General features: G+C 36.0%; 2 protein-coding genes across 2 annotated transcripts; both read left to right on the forward strand.

Moving 5' to 3' along the window:
- The first annotated feature begins 209 nt into the window (after positions 1–209).
- LOC140955012 (uncharacterized) lies at positions 210–9,774 on the forward strand. The gene is made up of 4 exons (XM_073406476.1): positions 210–469; positions 2,060–3,593; positions 8,535–8,591; positions 9,552–9,774. Exons 1-2 carry the CDS (start codon positions 390–392, stop codon positions 3,234–3,236), a joined length of 1,257 nt encoding a protein of 418 aa, XP_073262577.1. The 5' UTR covers positions 210–389; the 3' UTR covers positions 3,237–3,593; positions 8,535–8,591; positions 9,552–9,774.
- A 13,395-nt stretch (positions 9,775–23,169) lies between these two features.
- Positions 23,170–25,911, forward strand: LOC118055690 (two-component response regulator ARR17). Its single transcript, XM_073406808.1, has 5 exons — positions 23,170–23,794; positions 24,475–24,569; positions 24,644–24,712; positions 25,490–25,560; positions 25,682–25,911. The coding sequence occupies exons 1-5, from the start codon at positions 23,662–23,664 to the stop codon at positions 25,776–25,778; spliced, it is 465 nt and encodes a 154-aa protein (XP_073262909.1). The 5' UTR covers positions 23,170–23,661; the 3' UTR covers positions 25,779–25,911.
- Positions 25,912–26,936: the final 1,025 nt, after the last annotated feature.

Consider the following 26,936-nt stretch of genomic DNA (forward strand, 5'->3'; position numbering starts at 1 on the left):
TCCATTCATAGAAGTTGTAGCTGGGAGTGTTAGCTTTCCAACGAGTCCTAGAACTCCGGATACAAATGAAAATCTGAGGAGAGGTCAAGCTGCCACCCCGGTTGGCAGTTTCGGCCAAGTCGATAAAACGGCGAAATTTAGCCGTATTAAGGGTAAAATTTGTTTTCTCTCCCTTCATAAAGTGTGTCTTGATCTTCAAAAAAAAGAAGAAGAAGAAGAAGAATAAAACTGTAATCAAAATTGAATTTATGATGTCCAGACAAATGGGTCGAAAATGTAAAAGGATAATGATGAGGAATGAAAGTGAGAAAGAAAATATTGATAAAAGAGAAATGAATATTATTGCCATTTTTTCTGTTGTGTTGTGATATGTGGACTAATATGGAATAATGATGGGTGTTTGTGGTTTCAGGAGGAACCGCGGGAGGAGTGCAACAACAGGGAAGCGCAAGTCGAGCGTCTACAGCAGGTAGGTACTCAATACCTATATCTCCTCTTGCTAATAATTGTTGTAGCTAATTATTGAACTATATATATATAAATAAAGAAGAAGAAGACTTGGTTCATATTGATGAGGAAAAGAAAAAGGGGGAAATGAAAGGTTAAATGACGGGAAAATAGAAATGGAGGACTAAATTTAAATTATGGTTCCTTTTGGAGGAAATGAACTGTGACAACGAATTTCGATAATGATTGTTTCTCGAAATTGATTAGCCTGTCCCTGATATGGGAGGCTAATGATGTTAGCCAAGCTGGTTAACATCGGCATTACCGGTACGTGGGGGGGGAGAAATATGAAACTTGATTAACTATTCGGGTTCAGAATAGTTAATGATATCGGCGGGTGACGTCGATATCGGCAAAATTTATAGACTTGATTAACTATTCGGGTTTCAAAATAGTTAATGATATCGGAGAGTGACGTCGATATCGGCAAAATTTATAGACTTGATTAACTATTCGGATTCAGAATAGTTAATGATATCGGCGGGTGTCGTCGATATCGGCAAAACTTATAAACTTGATTAGCTTTCCGAGGTGAAAGCTAATGATGTCAAGAATCCTTGACATCGGCATACCCGATGACCTCCTTAGGTAGCAAAGAACAGTGATTAATTATTTTTGGTCCAAAAAAAATATATATTTTAATGACATCAATAGTCATGTTAGTGTCGGCATTTTCATGAGTTTGATTAGTTGACCCCAGGATGGACAACTAAAGACACTAATGGAGGTCGTTAGTGTCGGTATAGTCTTCCTAAGGTGGGGAGAAGTAGTTATAGGAAATAAACTGGATAATCCTCAAAAGGGATGGTGGTGGTGTATTGAAATTGCATATGACTTAAGTAGGTAGATGTGCTATATAATTTTTCTTCCGTGAATTGTTTGTATTTTTAGTTATTTTTTAATTTTATGGAAAATTTGTGTTTTGCAGGTCCCTCCCATTCACGTCAGGAGTAGAATTTATGTTACTTATCCCTTTTGCACAAGTTAGGAACTTAAGGATCTTTCATGTAATTTTGTTATGCAGCAAACATGTAACCTGAATAGAATAGTATGCTCCTTATATTATTTTGGTTTTTGGAATATTAATGTATTAATCTATACTTGGAGAAAAAAATTTATAGCGTAATAGCTTATGTTCAAAACGCTAAACTGTGTTGTGATTATATATTAAATTTTAGTGCTTGGATGGTCCTCTTAATTACTAATTTATGCATGTGATATGAGATGGAGATTGAGAATGAAGAATTGTCCTAAATATATTCTCAAATGAATAAAATGATTGAATGTATCAATCATGGATGTGATTATAATTGTGTGCAGGATAAATTGTCGATAACTTGGGATCTCCCGGTATAGGGGAGACTCTGGCGAAATTTCGTTAGAAATTTCGGTGAATTTAAAAATAAAATAAAAATTACTCCATATACCCCTTATGTAGGAGTTAAATAAATATATTGATTGAATTTTTTGAGATTGTTACAGTTGGTATCAGAGCCACTGGTTGAAGTTTCAGGGATTGAACCACTGATGTGAATTTGGAAACATGTTGCAGGATGGCTCGCACCCGACAAGAAGCAAGAGCAGACCCATCCCCTATGCGTGGGAAAGAGTATGGCTCATTATATAGGAATGAAAATGAAGGGGACCCACTAATGGACACACCCTCCCACCAACCTACAGCGTCGGTCCATTCAGAGAGGGGAGAATCAGGGGGGCATCAGGATGACCCTGTCTCTCATCGGGAAGAGGTGTTACTTTCTGGAGCAGTGGGTGGTCAAGGACCAGAAGATAGGCCACCATTAGTGGCACCGACGGTCACTCTGAATCCATATTCGGACCCCATGTTTCTAGAGCAATTGGTCAAGGCAATAGCAACAGGGATGGCCGCAGGTGCATCCAATTCCACTCCTCGAGTAAAAAGAGTAGTCACCTTGGTTCATTGGGTGAAGGGCATGCGGGAAATGGGTTGCACAACCTATTCAGGGGAAGAAGACGCTGAAGTAGCAGGACATTGGTTGAGGAAGGTAGAAAGGGTCATAGATCAGATGCAAGTGCCAGAGGAAACTCGAGTAGACTGTGTGACCCAGTTGTTAACGGAGAGTGCCCACTCTTGGTGGGAGACTATTAGAGAAAGAAGGGCAGGAGAAGAATTAAGATGGAAACACTTTCGAGAAGAATTTGAGGAGCGGTACTACTCCTGGCAGCACCGAAAAGAGAAAGAACAGGAGTTCCTGGATCTGAAACAGGGGAATATGACCGTCCTAGAGTATGAGAGGAGGTTTCAGGGCTTATCTATCTTTGCCACCACCTATCTTCCCATTGAGCATCATCGGGTGGAACGGTTTCGGGAAGGGCTCAGGCAGGAGCTGAAATTAATTTTGGTGGCTATGCAGTTTCAGTCGGTTCGGGAGTTAGTGCGAGCTGCTCAGGGCATGGAAAGAGTAATGAATGACACCCCAAGGTTAACAAGTGAGCAGAGTCAGACTACGGGATTCAAAAGAAGGGATTTCATACCTCCTATAGGAAGGAATCCTCCTTTGAAGAAAGGAAGGAGCGGGTCATCATTCGGGCCACTCCTAAAAAAAAAGGGGAGTTTTATTCATGGTGGGAGTTCAGGAGGTGCTAGACACGTTAATGCTGGGGGATCCGTGGGAGGTCAGACCCGCCATGGGACAAGTGTTATGGGGGGTCCATGGAGTAGAGGAGACCTGTCTACCCATTATGCATGAGATGTAACCAGAAACACCCCGGGGATTGTTCAGCCACACCAGGAAGATGCTATATTTGTAGAGGGGAAGGACATCAATGGAGAGACTGCCAGTATTTGGAAAGGGGTCGTTTCCATTGTGGGGAAATGGGTCACAAAAAGAAAGAATGTCCGCATAGAGCCACGGAGGGAGTACAGGGACATGGGATAACTACCCAAAGCCAACAACAGTCAGTGACAATTGATCGGCCCGTACAACCTACTCAGTCAGGGACAAGTGCCAATAAAGGCCGACCCAGATTCCAGGAGGAAAGAACTCGAGGCAGGATATATCATATGACTCAAGAAGATGTGGGGGCAATGCCAGATGTCGTAGCAGGTACACTACAATTGGGTTTAATACAAGTTTATGCTTTAATTGATCCTGGGCCAGTCATTCTTTTGTGGCCCATCGAATTATCAATAATTTAAATGTGTTACCAAGTAGATTGAAGGTCGGGATGGTAGTTAGTACACCCTTGGGGGAAAATATAAATATTAATGAGGTATACAAGGGAGTGATGCTATACATTGAGGGGGTAGAACTACAGGTGAACCTCATGCCTTTAGAATTATATGATTTTGATTTGATTTTAGGAATGGATTGGTTGAGTAGATATAAGGCACAAGTAGATTGTTTCACAAAGACCGTAAGCCTCCAAGATGTGAGTGGTATAAGGTTAGTATTTACAAGGGAGAGGAGGGTGATTCCAAAATCCATAATTTTGGTCATGATGGCCGGAAAACTAATTAGAAAAGGATGTCCTGCTTGGTTGTCTCATGTGAGAGAATTAAAGAAGGGGAGCATAGAATTAACAAATATCCCGGTTGTAAAAGAATTTCCAGACGTGTTTCCGGAAGAATTACCAAGACTACCTCCAATCAGAGAGATTGAGGTTTCCATTGAGACTTTTCAAGGAGTCAACCCCATAGCACAGACCCCTTATAGAATGGCCCCTATAGAACTAGCTGAACTGAAGATCCAACTTCAGGAGTTACTAGACAAAGGGTTCATACGACCGAGTAATTCACCTTGGGGAGCCCCAGTGTTATTTGTAAAGAAAAAGGATGGTACGTTCAGATTATGTATTGACTATCGTCAGCTGAACAAAGTGACGATAAAGAACAAGTATCCGCTACCACGGATAGATGACCTGTTTGATCAGTTGAAGGGTGCGAAAGTATTCTCGAAGATAGATCTGAGATCGGGGTATCATCAACTAAGAATCAAAGAACAGGACATACAGAAGACTGCTTTTAGAACCCGTTATGGCCATTATGAATTCTTAGTGATGCCTTTTGGTTTAACTAATGCCCCGGCGGTATTTATGGACCTGATGAATCGAGTGTTTCGGTTTTATTTAGATAAATGTGTGGTGGTGCTTATTGATGATATACTGGTATATTCAAACTCTTATTTGGAACACGAGAAGCACTTGAGGAAGGTGTTGGAGATATTGAGAGAAAATAAATTTTATGCAAAACTGGATAAATGTGAGTTCTGGCTTAAAAAGGTGATGTTTTTAGGACATGTTATTTCAGCGGGGGGAATATGTGTAGACCCAGGAAAAGTGGAGGCCGTTCTGAAGTGGGAGAAACCCACAACTGTGACCGAAATCCGAAGCTTTTTAGGCCTCGCAGGGTATTATAGAAGGTTTATCGAAGTGTTTTCTACAATAGCATCGCCTCTGACCAAGTTGACTCGTAAAGAAGTAAGGTTTAATTGGTCAAAGGAATGCGAGGAGAGTTTTCAGGAGTTGAAAAGAATTCTTACATCAACCCCCGTTTTGGTCCTTCCTTCCGGAACAAAAAGGTTCATGGTTTACAGTGATGCCTCAAGTAGGGGTTTGGGATGTGTACTAATGCAACATGGGAAAGTGATCGCCTATGCTTCTAGACAGTCAAAGCCACATGAAGTGAACTACCCGGCCCATGACTTGGAACTTGCAGTAGTGGTATTTGCCTTACGAGTATGGAGACATTATTTGTATGGAACACAAGTCCAGATTTTCACCGACCATAAGAGTTTGAAGTATTTAATGTCACAAAAAGAGTTAAACATGCGACAGAGGAGGTGGGTGGAATTGATAAAAGACTATGACTGCGTAATTGACTACCATCCTGGCAAAGCCAATGTAGTGGCAGACGCCTTGAGTCGGAAAGGGAAAGCAGTGGTGGGTGATACAAAAATTACAGAACAAGAGAATTTGATGGAATTGAAAAAGATGGGATTGCAATTAAGCATGGGTCCTGAAGGGTCACTATTGGCTCATATAAAGATCAGATCAGTACTACGAGATAAAGTTCTAGAAGCTCAATTGGCGGATGAGGGTATAGGAAAAATCAAAGAAAAAATAAAGCAAGGCAAAGAGTTATCCCTTCAGGTTGTACCGGGAGGGTTGGTAGCAAAGGGAAAACAAGTTTATGTACCTGAGAATAAGGCCTTAAAGGGTGAAATATTGAGGGAAGCTCATGAATCTCGGTTTGCAACCCATCCCGGGAGCACTAAGATGTATAGGGATCTCAAGCAGTATTACTGGTGGCCAAATATGAAGAAGGAGATAGCAGAATACGTGTCAAGATGTGGGATATGTCAACAGGTGAAGATAGAACACCAAAGGCCGGCAGGGGAATTGCAACCGCTACCAATTCCGGAATGGAAATGGGAAAATATAGCCATGGACTTTGTAACCGGATTACCAAAGGGAAAAAAGGGAAATGATGCTATATGGGTAGTGGTAGATCGACTAACAAAGTCATCTCTGTTCTTGCCCACCAAAATGACGGACCCTATAGACAAGTTGGCCAGATTATACGTGAATGAAGTGGTTAGACTACATGGAGTGCCCTTATCAATTGTGTCAGATCGAGACCCAAGATTCACCTCGAGGTTATGGTCATGCTTACAACGAGCTTTGGGAAACGAGGTGAACCTGAGCACAACATTCCACCCCCAGACAGATGACCAATCTGAAAGAACTATCCAAACACTTGAAGACCTTCTAAGGTCATGTGTGCTAGAGTTTGGGGGAAACTGGGAAGACTTGTTACCATTGGTAGAGTTCACGTATAATAATAGTTACCAAGCTTCTATTGGGATGGCTCCATATGAAGCCCTTTATGGGAGAAAATGTCGCACTCCGATATGCTGGTATGAAATTGGAGAAAGGAAACTCTTAGGTCCTGAAATGGTACAAATAACAACTGATAAAGTAAGGGTGATCAGGCAAAGAATGAAGGAAGCCCAAGATAGACAGAAGAGTTATTCAGATAACCGTAGGAGACCTTTAGAATTCCAAATAGGGGATAAAGTATTCTTAAAGGTGGCACCGTGGAAGGGCATCATTCGGTTTGGAATGAAAGGAAAGCTTGCTCCGAGGTATATTGGTCCATTTGAGGTGATAGCTAGGATAGGGCCGGTTGCTTACCGCCTGAAACTACCGGCACACCTAGAGAAGATTCACAATGTATTCCATGTATCACTATTGCGGAAGGCGGAAGTGGATCCTTCCTGAGTGTTACCTCCAGTTCCAATGGAAGTAAAAGAAGACTTGACACTCAAGACCAGGCCAGTAAAGATCACGGATTCGAGTGAAAAAACATTGAGGAATAAGAGAGTACCACTAGTCAGAGTATTGTGGAGAAACTCACAAATTGAGGAAGAAACGTGGGAGAGAGAATCAGAGATTAAGGAAAAATACCCCCACCTATTCTTTGAGTCAGGTAAGCAGTTTAAATTTTAGGGACGAAATTTTTATTAAGAGGGGAGAATGTGAAGCCTGAGAATAAAGTATACAAAAAAAAGGGGGGGAGTTTATAATAATAATTTAAAAGTGTTGTTATATATATATATATAGGGCTAAAATAAGAAAAAGGGAGAAAGATGGGACCAAAATGAATTAAGAAGAGATGGGACTATAAATACCCATCTCTTCTCTCATTCATGACCGGGGAGGTAACAAAAAGAAAAGGGGAGGGAAATTTTTCAGATTTTCCTTCATCAAGCCTAGGAGAAGACACCTAATTTTCTATTCCAACACAAACCTTAGAATTTCTACGTGGGAAGACAAACTTGGGCAGGAGATTTGCAAGAAGAAAAGTGACATAATTTCTAAGAGAAGAAGGGGTGGGAGGCCGGCTGCTTGTAGAGAAGAAAGGGGTTATGAAACTTTAATCAAATCAGAAATCAAACCTAAATTTTCCTCCAGGTATGAAGTTCTAAACCAATTGGGAAAGATAAATTAAATTCATGCAAGAATTGTGCATTAATTTGAAGTTTGAAAGATTAGGGTCCTTGAGTAAAATTTAGGGAAATGTGGAATTGATTGGAATTAAATGAGTTGAGCAGCATAGGTTGCCTAAAAAGGATGGAATTATGCAAAGAAGTTTTCAACAAAATCAAAGATTATGGGGGAAATAGTGGCCGGCCATGGGATTGTAAGAAAAGAAAAGAAATTTTGATAATTTGCGTTGTTTCCCTTATTGCAAAAATTAAAATAGGTTCCAGGAGGTGAATAATAAGGAAATGTGGTGATTGAGTGTGTGTGTGTGTAAAAAAAAAAAGAAAAAAAAGAGAGAAGGAATTGATTTAAGGACCGGTCACTGGAGGGGAAGGAAAAACAAAACAGGGGAGGTGAACGTATGACTCCCCTGTTAATTAATTAAGTGTGCTGATGTTGTAGTTACAAATTGTAACTTATAAGGGAGAGGAACCTACGTTCCAGGTAAGGAAAACATGGCTGAAATTGATGGGAAGTAGGATTGGAGATAAAAAATTGTAGGCACCTTCTTTATTGACAGAACAGGGCAGGTTCATTTCCCTGGTTCTTGAGGGAATCTGGACCTGAAGATGATAGAATTTAGGGAGGGTCCATTCATAGAAGTTGTAGCTGGGAGTGTTAGCTTTCCAACGAGTCCTAGAACTCCGGATACAAATGAAAATCTGAGGAGAGGTCAAGCTGCCACCCCGGTTGGCAGTTTCGGCCAAGTCGATAAAATGGAGAAATTTAGCCGTATTAAGGGTAAAATTTGTTTTCTCTCCCTTCATAAAGTGTGTCTTGATCTTCAAAAAAAAGAAGAAGAAGAAGAAGAATAAAACTGTAATCAAAATTGAATTTATGATGTCCAGACAAATGGGTCGAAAATGTAAAAGGATAATGATGAGGAATGAAAGTGAGAAAGAAAAGATTGATAAAAGAGAAATGAATATTATTGCCTTTTTTGCTGTTGTGTTGTGATATGTGGACTAATATGGAATAATGATGGGTGTTTGTGGTTTCAGGAGGAACCGCGGGAGGAGTGCAACAACAGGGAAGCGCAAGTCGAGCGTCTACAGCAGGTAGGTACTCAATACCTATATCTCCTCTTGCTAATAATTGTTGTAGCTAATTATTGAACTATATATATATAAATAAAGAAGAAGAAGACTTGGTTCATATTGATGAGGAAAAGAAAAAGGGGGAAATGAAAGGTTAAATGACGGGAAAATAGAAATGGAGGACTAAATTTAAATTATGGTTCCTTTTGGAGGAAATGAACTGTGACAACGAATTTCGATAATGATTGTTTCTCGAAATTGATTAGCCTGTCCCTGATATGGGAGGCTAATGATGTTAGCCAAGCTGGTTAACATCGGCATTACCGGTACGTGGGGGGGAGAAATATGAAACTTGATTAACTATTCGGGTTCAGAATAGTTAATGATATCGGCGGGTGACGTCGATATCGGCAAAATTTATAGACTTGATTAACTATTCGGGTTCAAAATAGTTAATGATATCGGCGAGTGACGTCGATATCGGCAAAATTTATAGACTTGATTAACTATTCGGATTCAGAATAGTTAATGATATCGGCGGGTGTCGTCGATATCGGCAAAACTTATAAACTTGATTAGCTTTCCGAGGTGAAAGCTAATGATGTCAAGAATCCTTGACATCGGCATACCCGATGACCTCCTTAGGTAGCAAAGAACAGTGATTAATTATTTTGGTCCAAAAAAAATATATATTTAATGACATCAATAGTCATGTTAGTGTCGGCATTTTCATGAGTTTGATTAGTTGACCCCAGGATGGACAACTAAAGACACTAATGGAGGTCGTTAGTGTCGGTATAGTCTTCCTAAGGTGGGGAGAAGTAGTTATAGGAAATAAACTGGATAATCCTCAAAAGGGATGGTGGTGGTGTATTGAAATTGCATATGACTTAAGTAGGTAGATGTGCTATATAATTTTTCTTCCGTGAATTGTTTGTATTTTAGTTATTTTTAATTTTATGGAAAATTTGTGTTTTGCAGGTCCCTCCCATTCACGTCAGGAGTAGAATTTATGTTACTTATCCCTTTTGCACAAGTTAGGAACTTAAGGATCTTTCATGTAATTTTGTTATGCAGCAAACATGTAACCTGAATAGAATAGTATGCTCCTTATATTATTTTGGTTTTTAGAATATTAATGTATTAATCTATACTTGGAGAAAAAAATTTATAGCGTAATAGCTTATGTTCAAAACGCTAAACTGTGTTGTGATTATATATTAAATTTTAGTGCTTGGATGGTCCTCTTAATTACTAATTTATGCATGTGATATGAGATGGAGATTGAGAATGAAGAATTGTCCTAACTATATTCTCAAATGAATAAAATGATTGAATGTATCAATCATGGATGTGATTATAATTGTGTGCAGGATAAATTGTCGATAACTTGGGATCTCCCAGAATATATGTAGAAACGTGTTCTTACATTTTCATGGAAAATACAACATGATTTTATCTATCCTTAGATATTTGTGCATTAAAATATTAAATACATTTTTTATTAGATTCCATGTATAACAAAATAAATACAAACACACACACACTCTCTTTTTTATTATTATTTACCTTTTTTCTTTTTCTTTTTTCCTTTTACATTCACATTTACACAAAATGCAAATTTAAAAAAAATAAATAAAATTACATTAATTAATTTAAAATTTACAAAATAGTCCTTAAAAACTCCAGAAATTGCTGGGAAGGATTTCTGGGACTGCATGAACAGGGGCGACGCGTCTTACCACGCGCCGCCGCCAGCGGCGGCGCGTGGGTTCACACGCAGCCCTGAAATCCAGGCAGCGTGAGGGGGCTGTAATGGCTTCCTCCCCTCTTCAATCTCCTGCTGCCCGTCACCTGCAAATCCAACAAAACACAGCAATGGCAGTTGATTTTAAGTTTTCGGGTCCAGATCTGTTTTTGGGTCTTCTCTATTTCGGATCTGTTTCAGTTTTCTCCTTTTCAGATCTTCTCCCTCTGTCAATCCTTTCTTCTTCTGGGTTCAGCGCCGCCGTTGCGTGTTCCCGTCTGGATGGTTGAATATCAAAGAAGTGGCTGGTGGCTGGAGGCGGACAGAACTGAGATCTGTTGGCGCCGCTGTGTCGGGGTAGCCGCTGGAGGCTGTTGGGTCTGCGGGTCGTCGCTGCTGGTGAAGGGTTTCTTTTCCTCCTTTTTATTTGTCAAAATTTCCCCCCCTTTTGATTTCAGTTATAGGCTGCTATTTATAGGCAAAGTACTTTTCGGGCCTCCAAATTGGTCCCTCAATTTTTATGTTTGGCCCCTAATTTCAATCAATTCACTTGGTAAAAATTAAATTTGGTCTCTTAAAATTTCAATATTTTCAATTAAGTCCAAATTAGGCTCCCAAACTTAATTTTTCACCAATTAAACCCCCAAATTAATTTGACCCATTTAAAGTATAAATAAGTCCTTGCACTTAATTAAATCCTTCAATTAGACCTAAATTAATTCTTAAACATAATTAAAATTTAATTTGGCCCATGATGATTAAATCAAATTGGCCCATTAAAATTTAATTATGTCATTGGACTTAATTTTTATGCAAATTCGTCCAATAATCATTTAATTTGACCTTCAAATTTGCATTTAATTTGACCTTCAATTTTTGCCTGTTTTTGCAGTCTTTTTTTATCAGCTTTCTCCACATTGCCAGCCTTTATTTTATTTTTTGATTTTTATTTTGAAAAAAAAGTGAATTTTGAGGAATAACCCAAAATTAGGTTATGACAGTTGCCCCCCTTTTTACAATGCTTATGATAGAAAGTCTCGTAAGAGACTTTAGATAATAAGCGTTGTAAAGAAGAAGAAAAAGGATGAGATATGATTGCCTCATCTTGTTGAGGAATGATGAATCCTCTTCAGGGCTAGAAAGCGCATTTAGAGTAAAAACTGGAAGATTGTTTTTTAAAAATTCAAAGATTTTCAAATGGTTGAATTGTCATGGGTGACTTACCCAGCGCAGAAAATTTTTGAGGTGGTCTCATTGTAATGGGTGACCTACTCAAATGAAAAACGCAAAGAGTTTTTTACAAAGATGAAAAATACGATGTTTTTTCAAAGTGGTGGTCTCATTGTAATGGATGACCTACCCAGCTGAAAAACACGAAGATGTTTCAAAGTAGTGAAAAATACAGAGATTTTTCAAAGAGGTGAAATATACAAAGATTTTTCAAAGTGATGAGAAATGCAAAGATTTCTCAAAGTGGTGAGAAATGCAAAGATTTTTCAAAGTGGTGAGAAATGCAACGATTTCTCAAAGTGGTGAAAAATACAAAGATTTTTCAAAGTGGTGAGAAATGCGAAGATTTCTCAAAAAGGTCTTGTTGTAATGGGCGACCTGCCCAGATGAAAATTTTAGAGGTGGTGAGAAATGCAAAGATTTTTCAAAATGGTTTCATTGTTATGGGCAACCGGCCCAAATGGAAAAAGTTTGAAGGTGGGGAGAAATGCAAGGATTTCTCAAAATGGTTTCATTGTTAGATGAAAAGAGTTTTGAAAGAGGTCTGATTATAATGGGTGACCTACCCAGGCAAAAAGGCAAAATGTCTGAAAGGGACGACATGATAGGACTCTATGGGGAACGAGGGTTGAAAAGAACACTCGAAAAGAGGTACGGTAAAAAAAACACACTATCTAAGAGGTGAATGCTCCAAGGGGCACTCTAAAGGAGGCAGGGTTGGAAAACACACTACCCGAGAGGTGAGGGCTCGAAGGAGCTCTCAAGAAGAGGCAAGGTTGGAAAGCGTGCTATCTAAGAGGTGAGGGCTCGAAGGAGCTCTCAAAAGGAGTTATGGTTAGAAAACACATTACCCAAGGGGTGAGGGCTCAAAGACGCACTCAGAAGGAGGCGGGGTTGGAAAACACACTACCTAAGAGGCGAGGGCTCGAAGGAACTCTCAAAAAGAGGCAGGGTTGGAAAACACACTACTTAATATGGTCGATGGCCTTAAGACGCACTTCAAAAGGGAGGTAGGGTCAGAAAACACACTACCTAAGATGGTTGATGGCCTTAAGGCGCACTAAAAAAGAGATAGGGTTAGAAAACATGCACTACCTAAGATGTGAGGGCTCGAAGGAGCTCTCAAAAGGAGGTAGGGTTAGAAAACACACTACCTAAGGTGGTTGATGGCCCTAAGGCGCACTTAAAAAGGAGGCAGGGTTGGAAAACGCACTACCTAAGAGGTGAGGGCTCGAAGGAGCTCTCAAAAGGAGGTAGGGTTAGAAAACACACTATCTAAAGTGGTCGAGCTCTCTAAAGCGCACTCAAAAGGAGGTATGGTTAGAAAACACATTACCCAAGGGGTGAGGGCTCAAAGACGCACTCAGAAAGAGGCAGGGTTGGAAAACACACTACCTAAGGTGGTTGATGGCCCTAAAGCGCACTTAAAAGGAGGTAGGGTTGGAAAACACACTACCTAATATGGTCGATGGCCTTAAGACGCACTTAAAAAGGGAGGTAGGTTCAGAAAACACACTACCTAAGATGGTTGATGGCCTTAAGGCGCACTAAAAAAGAGGTAGGGTTAGAAAACATGCACTACCTAAGATGTAAGGGCTCGAAGGAGCTCTCAAAAGGAGGTAGGGTTAGAAAACACACTACCTAAGATGGTCGATGACCTTAAGACGCACTAAAAAAGAGGTAGGGTTAGAAAACACACTACCTAAGATGTGAGGGCTCAAAGGCACACTGGAAAGGACGTAAGGTTAGAAAACACACTACCTAAAGTGGTCGAAGGCTCTAAAGTGCACTCAAAAGGGGAGGTAGGGTCAGAAAACACACTACCTAAAGGTGAGGGCTCAAAGGAGCTCTCAAAAAGAGGCAGGGTTGGAAAACACACTACCTAAGATGGTTGATGGCCTTGAGGCGCACTTAAAAAGAGGCAGGGTTAAAAAGCACACTACCTAAGAGGTTAGGGCTCGAAGGAGCTCTCAAAAGGAGGTATGGTTAGAAAACACATTACCCAAGGTTAGGGCTCGAAGGCACACTAAAAAAGAGATAGGGTTAGAAACACACTACCCAAGGGGTGGGGGCTCGAAGACGCACTCAGAAGGAGACAGGGTTGGAAAACACACTACCTAAAAGGGTAGGGCTCGAAGGCACACTAAGGTGCACTCAAAAGGGGAGGTAAGGTCAAAAAACACACTACCTAAGATGGTTGAGGGATCTAAAGCGTACTCAAAAGGAGATAGATAGGGCTAGAAATCACACTATCTAAATGATGAGGACTCAGCAACCCGCTCAAAAAGAGGTGATGGTGAGACACCAATCTATCAAGGATGAAAGAAATGCATCATGATCAATATGCATGTATACTTACCTGAGAAATATAAGTCCCCTTTTTTTCATGGAGTTCTCCTTTTCTTAAAAGTTTGAGTCTCTGATAGTAAGCTTTGATGGCTTTTGTCCCCCTTGCTTACTCAAGAAATATCTTACGATCTTGGCCTCTAGGAAAGACTTGATGTCATCACTTCTTTGTTCTCCGCCCCTTTTATCTCAAGGGTTGCCAATTTTGCCCAATAGTTTCTTCGAAAGGAAATCATAGAGCCAGCTCTACCAGATGTTTTTTATTGCCCCCTAGCTTGATCATGCCCCCAAGTATTCAATTCGAGTTTGAGAATGAGGCTATGTGAAGGAAGGTTTGACAAGGAGTTGTTTTCATGTAGAATTTTTGGAATTTCAAAGCTATTCCAAACACAAAAATCATTTTGACATTGATTCAAAGCAAACTCATTCTAAAGAAATTCAAGTGATTCCTATGGAGAGGTTTTCAAAAGTGATGAAAACTTTTTGTTTTGATTTTGGTGAAAATGTGAAGAACATGAAGTGACATCTGGTTGGTCATAAAAGGTTTAAATTTTAATTTGATGGTTATTGAGAACCGTTGGTGAAAATGTGAAGAACACAAAGTGACATCTGGTTGGTCACAAAAGGTTTAAATTTCAATTTGGGGGTTATTGAGAACCGTTGGTGAAAATGTGAAGAACACAAAGTGACATCTGGTTGGTCATAAAAGGTTTAAATTTCAATTTGAGGGTTATTGAGAACCGTTTTCAAAGCATTCATTTTATTTGCATGAATAATGAATTTGTTTCGCATGAGAAAGCACTGCCTACCGATCCAGATTGCTTGCCTTTGATCAAAAAGGGCTTGATTAGGCACGTAATGTAGGCTTGGGCTATTGGCTATGAAGAAAAGGATATTTGTAGGCTCAAAAGGTGTTTAAGGGACTTTAAGACTAAGGATCACTAGTGCTTATATCCCAAACTCTTTTGTTCATACATTTCTGGACCTTGGAATGGATTTGTAAAATGGTCCACGGTGCCCCCCAGTGTTGGGTTTGGGCTCTTTCTCTTTGTTTTTGTTTTCTTCATTTGATTTTGAGCATCATTGCATTGGCCTTGTTTTTTTTTTTTTTGCTCAAAATTTTTGGATCCTTTGGATTTTTCTTCATGCCCCCTAGCTTTGTATGGGCACCTTTGATGATTGAGAATTTTCTTTTATGCCCCCCAGTATTGTTTGGGCACTTTCATTGTTGAAGACTTTTTCATGCCCTCAAGAGTTATTTGGGCACTTTCAATCATTATGGAATTTTTAGCACTTGCCCCCTAGTGTAGGGTATGATCCTAGCCAAGGCTATTTTTCAAGAAAAATTTATTAGGCTCAAAAGGGGACTGCAAATGATATATTTCAGCCTTGTGAAAGGATTATCAAAGATGGTCTTTCTTCATCTCAAATGCATGCATTTAGGATCAGTAAGCCTTGCTTTCATGCGAGTATGCAAAGTGATTTCTCATTATTCATGCAATCAAAACTCAGCTTTAGAGTCACTTCATGGTGTTTTTTTTTTTTGTTTTCTAGGTGTATGGTTACCTCTCTAAGGAATCACTTGAATTTCCAGAACTCGTTTGTTTCGGACAAACATCATCATGATTTCTTTTTTTGTACTAAACTTTGAATTCCCAAAAATCCTTGTGAACATGTATGATCATGCATTGTTTTGGGAAGAAAAGGGAAACGCACCACAAGATTTTGGGCGCGATGGTTTCATGCTTAAAGGTTATGCTCAATGTGTTATTTGCATGAAACAACAAAAAATGAAGGCATGTAATGAACACAGGAAAACACATGATCTTATTAACAAGAAAGGCTTAGTGGACATGGAAAGTCTTGTGGAATTTTGAGCCAAATTACCAACAAAAACTGGAATAGGTTGAAACAAAAAAATCAAGTTTTTGCAGGCATGATCGAACAGAGGTAGTTATTTTTTACAGAACAAGAACAGACTTCATTCTGCAACAGTGATGCCATTCCCCTTCAAATTGTGTTGAGGCTCTTGATCATGTTGGCCCCTAATTTCTTCAGGTTAAGTCTTTGTTGGGGCTTGAACAAAAATGATAGGTCAATTGGAAAGAATTTTCCTAGAGATATTTTTCAATACTTGCTCGAGTAAGCTAGAGGTGAGTCAAGCTTTTGTTCAGAGACTCCAACTCTTCTTGAAAATGGATGCTGCGGCAAGCACGCTCTTTATCTCCAATGTTTTTTTTTCACTCAAAATTGGGTGTTGTAGACTCGTAGGGGACCTATCTTTCATCTGGTTACATGCATGCCAAATGTATGAACATGTAATCTATATGATGAACTCGCCCTTCAAGGGGTGACAATATGGTCGTAACTCTTGTATGATGGAACAAGAATCGTGATTTTTGCCCAAACTCTACAATGAAAATTTTCTGAGTGACGACCATTGTGTCACCCACAAGTCTTGAGTTCAAGATGTTTCAAGAAGGGTTCGCCCTTATGCAAATAAGGGTAGCACATACATCCTAAGGACAAGTTCTATTTATTATGTGAACATGGGTAGGTTTTCTACCTGGTCTCAAAAGGGTTTATGAACTGCCCAATGACCACCTTACGTGAAGGCAGTATAGGGGTTTACAAGGAATGGTTGGGGCATAGTGTGACCGTCATTACCGAATAAACACTCAACTCATTGTTAGATGTTTCACAAATCTGAACCCCGACTGAAAGTCATGAGACAGACCGCTACTCCCCACCTAACTTAGAAGCTTGTGTGTGCTTTCAAAAATAAATACAAGTGATGCATGAAACAATTCTAAAAATGCATGGATAAAATCAAACAAGACAAAAATGGCAAAATTTAAACACATCAAATACACAAAGCTTAGTCCAATATTGTCAGAAATAGTACCTACCCAGTGGAGTCGCCATTCTGTTGCACGTCAAAATTCCCGTGATTTTTTTTTCTTGCTGTTGCATTGCTTGAATTGGTTCGTTAGAGTCGCCACCTAGTAATTTATTGAAGGCTACTAGGAAACCGGATGTACTGGTCTTGTCAGAGATTCGCGGGTAAGGGACTGGTTGTGGTTAGGGAAGGTATTAGCACCCCTAACGCACCCTACCTGAGGTAAGCTGCTTCGTGGACTTGATGTGTTAAAGAAGTTCTAAAAATTATCTTTTCATCAGATTTTAGAAATACAACTTTCATACAAGTTTGTACTTCTATACCATAATCCAATCAAAACATTAAATCCTTCTTTATTCTTGCAATTTTATCATAAAAAAACAATTCACAAACAAAATACACACCACACATTCACGTTCAAGCTTCGTGAGCTTGATGTAATTTTAAAAATAAAATTTTATCCCAATTCTAAGGCTTTGATAAATCAGTCATTAATTCCCAAAATATATGTAGAAACGTGTTCTTACATTTTCATGGAAAATACAACATGATTTTATCTATCCTTAGATATTTGTGCATTAAAATATTAAATACATTTTTTATTCTATTCCATGTATAACAAAATAAATACAAACACACACACACTCTCATTTTTATTATTATTTACCTTTTTTTCTTTTCTTTTTTCCTTTTACGTTCACATTTACACAAAATGCAAATTTAAAACAAATAAATAAAAATTACATTAATTAATTTAAAATTTACAAAATAATCCTTAAAAACTCCAGAAATTGCAAGGAAGGATTTCTGGGACTGCATGAACAGTGGCGACGCATCTTCCCACGTGCCGCCGCCAATGGCGGCGCGTGGGTTCACACACAGCCCCGAAATCCAGGCAGCGTGAGGGGGCTGTAATGGCTTCCTCCCCTCTTCAATCTCCTGCTGCCCATTACCTGCAAATCCAACAAAACACAACAATGGCAATTGATTTTAAGTTTTCGAGTCCAGATCTGTTTTCGGGTCTTCTCCGTTTCGGATCTGTTTCGGTTTTCTCCTTTTTAGATCTGCTCCCTCCGTCAATCCTTTCTTCTTCTAGGTTCAGCACCGTCGTTGCGTGTTCCCATCTAGATGGTTGAAGATCGGAGAAGTGGCTGGTGGCTGGAGGCGGACAGAACTGAGATCTGTCGGCGCCAATGTGTCAGGGTAGCCGCTGGAGGCTGTTGGGTCTGCGGGTCGTCGCTGCTGGTGAAGGGCTGTTCCTAGAGGAGGCAGGCAGACCGATTTGAGAAGAGGACGTTGTTGACGGGGAAGGAGACGCTGTGGGTGGCCTCTGTGGTTGAGGTGGAAGGTGGTGATTGTGAGGGAAAAAAGAAGCGGCCGAGAGGGATGAATGACCTGTCAGCTGAGGGAGAAGAAGTTTTGACCGACGGCTGGAGAGAAAATCATAATCGGGGGGCGCTGTTTGGTTTGCTTTTGGCCGAGAGGAGGACCAATGAATGGAGGGGGGGTTTGCCTTGGCTTCTCTGGTTTCGGCTAGAGAAGGAATCAACTGCTTGGTGAGAATTAAGGGAAAGATTGAGGTTGATTTGTGGCTGAGAGAGGAGGACGGTGGGTTATGCCTGTTTTGGGAGGAAAATGGAGTGGGAGCAAAATGGCTGCTCTTGTTTGATTTCAACGAGTAGGGGAAATGGTGAACCAGCCGGGTCTGAAAAATGAAGACCACTGGGGGCTGTGTGCAGAGAAGAAAAATTTCTCTGATGGGTGGCGGCGGTTGGGTTAAGGAGAAGAAAGAGTTAGGTTTGGGGTTTTTTTTCCTCCTTTTTATTTGTCAAAATTGCCCCCCCCCTCTTGATTTCAGTTATAGGCTACTATTTATAGGTAAAGTACTTTTCGGGCCTCCAAATTGGTCCCTCAATTTTTGTGTTTGGCCCCTAATTTCAATCAATTCACTTGGTAAAAATTAAATTTGGTCTCTTAAAATTTCAATATTTTCAATTAAGTCCAAATTAGGCTCCCAAACTTAATTTTTCACCAATTAAGCCCCCAAATTAATTTGACCCATTTAAATTATAATTAAGTCCTTGCACTTAATTAAATCCTTCAATTAGACCTAAATTAATTCTTAAACATAATTAAAATTTAATTTGGCCCATGATTAAATCAAATTGGCCCATTAGAAATTTAATTATGTCATTGGACTTAATTTTTTTGCAAATTCGTCCAATAATCATTTAATTTGACCTTCGATTTTTGCCTATTTTTGCAGTCTTTTTTTTATCAGCTTTCTCCACATTGCCAGCCTTTATTTTATTTTGAAAAAAAAAAAGTGAATTTTGAGGAATAACCCAAAATTGGGTTATGATGAGGCATCACATTTTATTTATAGGAAAACCTAAAAACCCTTTAAATAACAAAAATATTAATTTTCCTCTTAAATATATAAAATATATTATTTTAAGATAATTTTATAAATTTATTCATTAAAGTCTTTAGAAATTTATTCAATCAAGTCTCTATTTAGTTTTTTTCTGGGTCAAGAATTGTAACCCCTTTGTATTAATTACATTTTAGTCTTCAATTTATAAAATTCATTTACAATCAAATCACACTTGATTAATCATTTTATTTTAACTTTTGACAAATGATTCTTTTGGGTGTTACCCATTATGTTTGAAGCTCAAATACAATTTCTAACAATCTGGCATAATCCCCCAAATATTATGAAAATCATAAGTTGTTTGATTTAACTTTTCAGTAACTAGTTTTCAGTGTAATTATTATTTCTCCATCAAGAATGTTTCAATTTAGACAATATAAGATGAAATATGTATGCTTTGTCAAAATAATTTTAGTTATCAACACTATAGTCATTAATCTTTAAATATAATTTAAAACTCTTTTCAAATCTTATTCCACATCGATTAAGGATTTGACAATCAATATTATTTGAAAACAGATGAAATATTTTTCTTAATTCACTTAGGATGATGAATTATCTCTTGATTACTCAAATATCTTTCTATAGTTTATGATATATCTAATATATACCTGTTGGTTACACTTGATTAATATAACATGTGGTCAGAATCAAAACATAACACATCATATATGATAAGTTAGTGATTTCAAGTTTAAGCATCATTTACACAACTATCATAGGAACCTTTCCATAAATATATGTGATTTCTCCATATAAAATTTTCTTGCAGATTAGTTCAGTGTACATGTCATTTGACAAACATCGATATATTAGTTTCATATATCTCTCATACCTCATTTTATGAGAGCAACTACTCATCTCATAAAAGAAAGAACATAATGTGTCAGTCTCAATAACTCTAATTAATATTTAAACTTAATAAAACATTGATCAGGAACATTTATGAACAATGATTTGATGCAATAAGAATTTTATAATTATAAAATGTTTTGTAATTTTCAATGCAAAATATTTTTGTTCTACAAACTTTACCTTTATTATAGATTTATTAATCAAATAATTGAATATTACATATATAAAAAACACTTTTATTAATTAAAGAGCATTTATTTTTGTGTTATAAAGTTTGTATAATAATAAAGTTTGATTTATTTTTAAAATCTAAAATTTAAAATTGCTTTTAAATTTTTTTTAAAGAATTGCAAATATCATTTATAACTTGCTAAATTATACTATTTTTATAATTTAAATTTAAATTCAAATTCAAATTTATGCTACTTTTTCAAAAACATTACAGTACTATTATGAAAAATAATCTATTGGGAAATGCAAAAGCTAGCGATTGATTGTTTTGTATAGTGATGCGTGAAAATGTCACATGCGGACAAAAATGTCACTGTCTGTTTAAGCTGAGAAGTGAATTATAAAGCTTGGCTGTTGCGTCGCTTGTGGGCACGTGGGCCTCTCTGGTACAAAGTATGTTTAGAGGTCTCTTAATCCCTTCAGAATCCAATCTGACGTGAAACTAAGATACCGTTTGTCGTTGTGTTTCAAACAGTATTTTATTAAATTTTAAATATTTTTATTTTTATTAAAATTAAGTGTGGTTTGTACTTTTTAGATCGTTTTGATGTACTGATGTCAAAAATAATTTTTAAAAAATAAAAAAAACATCATTGACATATATTTCAGCACAAAAAAACTATTTGAAAAATAACCGCTACCACACTATCAAACACACTCTTAGAATGGGGTTGCAGGATAGTTATATATATAACTAACTAAGTAACTAACTAACTATATATATATATATATATATAACTAAGGGTGGGGTTTCGAATTAAAGGTCTTTTTTTTTTTTTTCAACTCTAACTAGTTTTCAAATTTACATACAAAATAACTATCCCGCAACCCCACCCTTAGTTATAGAGACGGCCTGAGTTTTACATATAAATATCTTTAACTAACTTTAAGTCGGTGAGATAAAGAGATTCTTTATCATGTTTTTAAAATTTTAAATTAAAGGAAAGGTAAAGGTACTCATCACCATGTCATTATTTCCCATTAATTTTTTTTTGAATGATTTTAATATATTGATGTTTAAAATAAATTTTAAAAATTAAAAATATTATTTTAATGTATTTATAACTAAAAAACACATTAAAAAACAAATTTTATCACTATTTCAAATAACCCCAAAGTTATATATATTAACAAAAAACCAAACGAGTATGAGTTTTTACTACACCCCTTCTCACATATCACTATTAATAGGAATAATAGCTTTTTGTACCTTCGTTTCTTTTTTATAGGTTTTTTTTCTTTATAATCTATGATTTTAAAAAAATAAATTCAATTGCATCTTTGTTTATTAGAGATTGAGTTTTATATTTTTCAATTAATATTTTATGAAGTTATCAGAATAACTCTAGTTTTTTTTTAATTGATTTTTTTTTTTCAAATTCATCATTCAATATTAGGTTGATCGGGAACTAGGCTTCATGATTTTTTTTGTCTGCTTTCTATGAGGTTATCCTCATTCCATGACTAAGATCACAAGTATGGCGGGTTAACCCTAATTGACTCGAGTCTTTTTTATATTATTTTTAATTATTGTTTTCAATTTCATATTTTAAAATTGAGTTGATTGAGAAATGAGCTCATAATTTATTTCAATTTGTTTTTTATTAGGTTATCTCGGTCTCATGACCTTGATTGCGATTTGATAGGTTGACTTGAGTCATTTGTTTTCCTCCCTTTTGTAATTGATTTTTTTCCAACTTTATTTTTCAACATTGCATTTGTTAGAAATTGAGTCTCGTAATTTGTTTTTATTTTTTTGTTACAAGGTTATTATGATCTCATGGTTTAGTATGCATATTGAAAAGTTAACTGTGTTTCTCAAATCAATAAAATATGTTGTTGTCTCAATGTTTATTAAAAAAATCTCATTTAAAATAATTATTTTGAGTAAAACTATATTTTTACCAGTCATCCGAGTTATATTTGAAATTGTCAAGAAGACCAAGTCATATCAGACTAATTCTCGCATAATTTATTTTTTTAACTAGAAAAAAAATTGATAATATCTAAATATTTTTTATATTTTAAAAATATTGATCTCACTATAGCAGAGTACAAGTCAATGATATTAGCGTATGTGTGAGTATATCAAAAATCACTTTTGTGAATTTCAGCTTTTTCATAACCCTTGCACTGAATGTCGTTGCAAATAGTTACAATTCTTTTCAACATCATCCATCGCTTTAACAACTATTTACCGTGTTATTTATTTAGGGTTATTTGAGATTTTGTTGTTGTTTTTTAAAGTAATTTTTATTTTAAAATATATGAATATAAATATCATGGCTTTTTTAAAAAATTAGTTTTGATATTAAAATATCAAAAAAATCCAAAAATACAAAAAATACAAAAAAAAATTAAATTAAAAAAAAATCAAAAAGTTTTTAAAACACTATCCCAATCATGTTCCCATATACATTTCCTTCTTACAGCATACAGTACTAGATTCTCTTCTTAGTCTTACAAGCAAATTGGTAATATATAGAAATGAGACCTCTTTCTAAGACAACAACAGTACCATTTGTCATCAACTCACTCCACAAATATTAATATCGTGTCATCAACTAATATAGTACCATGTTATGAGGTACATAGATCTAGGTTACAAATCTGAAAGGATTGGCTTGTGATTAAAGAGACTTATTATATTCTTTTATTTTTAAAATTAAGTTAATACTTTTGTGTTGTGGGGTGGTGTAATTAAGATTCTAAAGAAGGGGTAAAAGAAAAATGAATGGACATGCATGGAATGCATATCCCAAGCCCTACAAGTAAGGCATGAAGGAATAATATTTGAACAACCGTGTGTTGTCTGTGTGGAGATGGAATAGGAAGTACGTACAAGTGTGTTAAAATATACAATGGTTTTGAGCATGGAGATCTCTTGAAGAAAGGGAAAAACAAAAACAAGAAGGTATCTATTTCGCTTTTACTGCTTCTGCAATCAAATCCCAAAGACCGAAAAGATCAGCAATTATCTCTGACTCATGATTTTATTAGGATTTGTTTACTATTCTTCTCTGATAATGATAATAATGAGCTCACCTCACCCTTTTATTCCTTAATTTTTCTTATTATCCTTCATATTTTACTATAAATTCACTTTCTGCTAAGTCAGGATATCGATATATAAGTATCCCCAGTCATAACTTGTATTGACTTGACAAGGATTATCACATTACATTACGTTACCCTCGCTGCCTTGTTTTTCTTCTTGGCTTGTTTGTTCTCCTTTTGGCATTCTTTTCTTGCTAGCTAGTTTTCTCCTTTTATCCTCAAAGTTTCCTTTTCTTTTTGTGTTTTGTTGAGGTGGTTAGACATTGTGGTGTGTTCTTTGAAGGTAGATATGGCCAGCTCTTCTTCTTCCTTACCATCAATGGAGTTCGATATTGATGAGAAACCACATGTGTTAGCTGTTGATGATAGTTTGATCGATCGCAAAGTCATTGAAAGGTTACTTACCAACTCTACATGCAGAGGTATGAAAAGAACAAAAAAGTCTTGGCCTCTCTTTGTTCGTAGAAACTTTGCTCATTTGGTATAATTTGTTAATCAAAGAAAAGTTTCTAGCTATAACATATTTTATCATACTTTTATCCTTGTTTTCATTGGGTTTTGGTGAACACTTTTATCTTTGTTTTCATTGGGTTTTGGTGAACATTATATCTTAATTCTCTAGTTTATATCCATGGGTTTGTATGATTAAGATTAAAGAGAAATATGATTTATGATAAAATGGTGTTCTTGTTTATACAATGTTGTCTAATTTGCAAAAGTGAAGAAACATAGAACACATGAAGGAACAAAAAAAAGTTTACCACGCTGGCTAGGCTCTCATTCCTAGGCTAGGCTAGGGCTAATTTAATGGAGATTAACAAGGAGTAGACCCCACATCTTCTGCTTTTATTTTTATCACTTTGAGGAAATTGAAAAGGAAAAGAATATCCTGTCATTTCTGGTATTGTTTTTGTTATGAGTCCATTTGTTTGGATGCTAGAGGTGGCCAAAGGTTAGAGTACTCTAGAAAAGAACTCATAACATTGCAAATCCATGGTTTTTTAATTAATCTCAATTAATTAGCAAGGAGAGAAAGAAGTCTTGAGTTTTAGAGACTTGACTAAAGTTTTTATGATTCACAATTTGGTTCCTATGATTGCAGTGACCACAGCAGAAAACGGAAAGAGAGCATTGGAGTATTTGGGCTTAGCTGATGGACAACATCCCAATCATGGTGTAAGTAACCATACAATGAAGGTCTGATTCTTGCTTTTATGAATTCAACTCCATCATTTGTTGTTCATGGGTATTTCTCTTAGCAGGATTTGAAGGTGAATATGATCATCACCGATTATAGCATGCCAGGAATGACCGGTTATGAGCTGTTGAAAAGAATTAAGGTAAATATTACTCATCTTCAATGCTCTAGTTACGACTATCATAACTTTCCTTTGTATTTTCTGGTCTAACGGTTCGGTTTTTTAAATATCATAAACGGTGAGAACTATAAAATAAAATTTTTCGGGAGTCCCTAGAATCCTGTTAGACAGATCTAAAATTATTTAGAAATTTATTACCTGAAAATCTAATGTTCGTTGGTTTTAAAATAATTGTTTAAGGGCTGAGTTGTCACAAACCATATGCCGTTCAACTATTAGGCCTGAAATGATAATCTACAACTTTTATGTGAGCCTTTCCTTAGACATAAGTGTTCTTCTTATAGGATTATTATGCGAGTCCGTTCAGTGTACATGTCTAATGACAAGCACCTAAATATTAGTTTTAGGTATCATTTATCCCTCATTTTATGAGAACAACTGCTTCCTTTCATAAAGAAAAAAACATAATATATATAAGTCTTTGCAACTTTAATGAATATTTAGTATTTAAGAGAGCATCGAGTAAGAACACTTCAGAAACAATAATTTGATGCAATATAAATTTCATAATTATAACAATTTTATAATTTTCTTTGTAAAATATTTTTATCCCATGGACGTTATTTTTACTCTAAATTTATTAATCTAATATTATATGAATATTAAAGATAAATTAAATTTTTAATAATAATAAATATTTATTTATATAAATATAATAACATTATATATAATTAACAGATTAACTACATATATAGCATATTAAACTAACCTTAACATTGTATGGTTTCTCTCAAATAGGAATCACCTAACATGAAGGAGATACCGGTGGTTGTAGTGTCATCTGAGAACATCCCTACACGAATTAATCAGTAATTACCTGCTCAGCAATTTCAGTCTTGAATAATCTCTGTTGATTTTTTGTCTTTTGTCTATTTAGTTGGATAGAGGAAAAGAAATCATTGATTTGTTAAATATTTTCCACCTAAACAGGTGCATGGAGGGAGGAGCTCAAGAATTCTTGCTGAAGCCTCTTCAGCTATCAGATGCGAAAAAGCTGAGGTGCCATATAAAAAAGCTGAATAATTAATCGATTACAAGGGGGCTTTGCAGGAGAAGACGAACATGCATAAAAGATATCAGAAAGAGAGACAAGAAGGGGAAAATGTTGAATTGGAGGCGTAATTCTAGGGCTACTGCAATCAATAGAAGTTGTTTAACTTATGTGGGTTATGCATTTCACTGTTTCATCCCTTTTGCAGATCTTATGTGGTTATCTATTAGAAACTTCTAATGTAAGAACAAGGTTGTTTAACTTCCCCTTCTGCTTAATAGGCATTTGAAGATAATTTCTTGTTTGGAATAAGGTCATGCATGTTTGATATAATTTTTATAAATCAATTTAAGTCGATTTTTGAAATTTTGACTATAAAAAGGTAAAAATAACTTTCGACTTGAATAGCAAATTTGTTATGAAATTTAGTGAAAGTTAAATTTTTAACAAATTTATTTGAAAGAGTCGTTTTTGAGTTATTTTTAAATGAAATCGTTTTAAGTTATTTTTGTCTCAAGTTATTTATGTACATAAAAACAATTACTTTAAACTTAGGTTCTGTTTGTTTGCAGGAAAGTTGTTTCCTTTTAGAAAGTAAATTCTGGGAAAAGTGAATTCCTGAAAAGTGAATTTCGACAAAGTATTTTCCGATGTTTGGCAGTGTTATGAAAAATTAACTGCAAAACACTTTTTAGTGTTTGTTTGTGTTATGGAAAATGAACTGGAAAATAATTTATTAATGAATTAATTTTTTTTTAGGTTTATCTAATATATATAAAATATTTAATATAAATATTTAATCACTTACAATAAAAAAATAAAATCTAAAAAGTATAATGACGAATTTTTTTTATTATTATATCCTATATTCATACATAACTTATTTTATAAAATATAACTATATATGTCATATCATATTATATAGAAATAAGCCTGTTAAATATTTTTTAAGTAAAACCTATTAATATATTTTTTTCAATTTTAAAAGCTTAAAATAAGTTTTTTTTTTTCATATGAAGAAAGCCAAATTAGTTTATGGTAAGAGTTATATATTTGGGTTTTTTTTTTTTTTTGGTATGGATAATTTTTTAAAAGATAAATACATACAAAAATATTTTGATGGGTTTTTTGGATAAATATTTTTTTTTAGGGGTAAAGCCAATTATCCCTTTAATATATATCAAATAAGCATCA

Source organism: Populus alba, chromosome 19 (genome assembly GCF_005239225.2).
Source record: "Populus alba chromosome 19, ASM523922v2, whole genome shotgun sequence".
NCBI classification, from domain to species: Eukaryota; Viridiplantae; Streptophyta; class Magnoliopsida; order Malpighiales; family Salicaceae; genus Populus; species Populus alba.

What these genes read in the sequence shown, in the direction of transcription:
- LOC140955012 (XM_073406476.1), top strand. Translation starts at nt 390, where the DNA reads ATGATGGGTGTTTGTGGTTTCAGGAGGAACCGCGGGAGGAGTGCAACA. An exon ending in AAGTCGAGCGTCTACAGCAG is followed by an intron (nt 470 to 2,059) that starts GTAGGTACTCAA and finishes AACATGTTGCAG; the next exon opens with GATGGCTCGCACCCGACAAG.
- LOC118055690 (XM_073406808.1), top strand. Translation starts at nt 23,662, where the DNA reads ATGGCCAGCTCTTCTTCTTCCTTACCATCAATGGAGTTCGATATTGAT. An exon ending in TAAGTAACCATACAATGAAG is followed by an intron (nt 24,570 to 24,643) that starts GTCTGATTCTTG and finishes CAGGATTTGAAG; the next exon opens with GTGAATATGATCATCACCGA. An exon ending in AGCTGTTGAAAAGAATTAAG is followed by an intron (nt 24,713 to 25,489) that starts GTAAATATTACT and finishes TCTCTCAAATAG; the next exon opens with GAATCACCTAACATGAAGGA.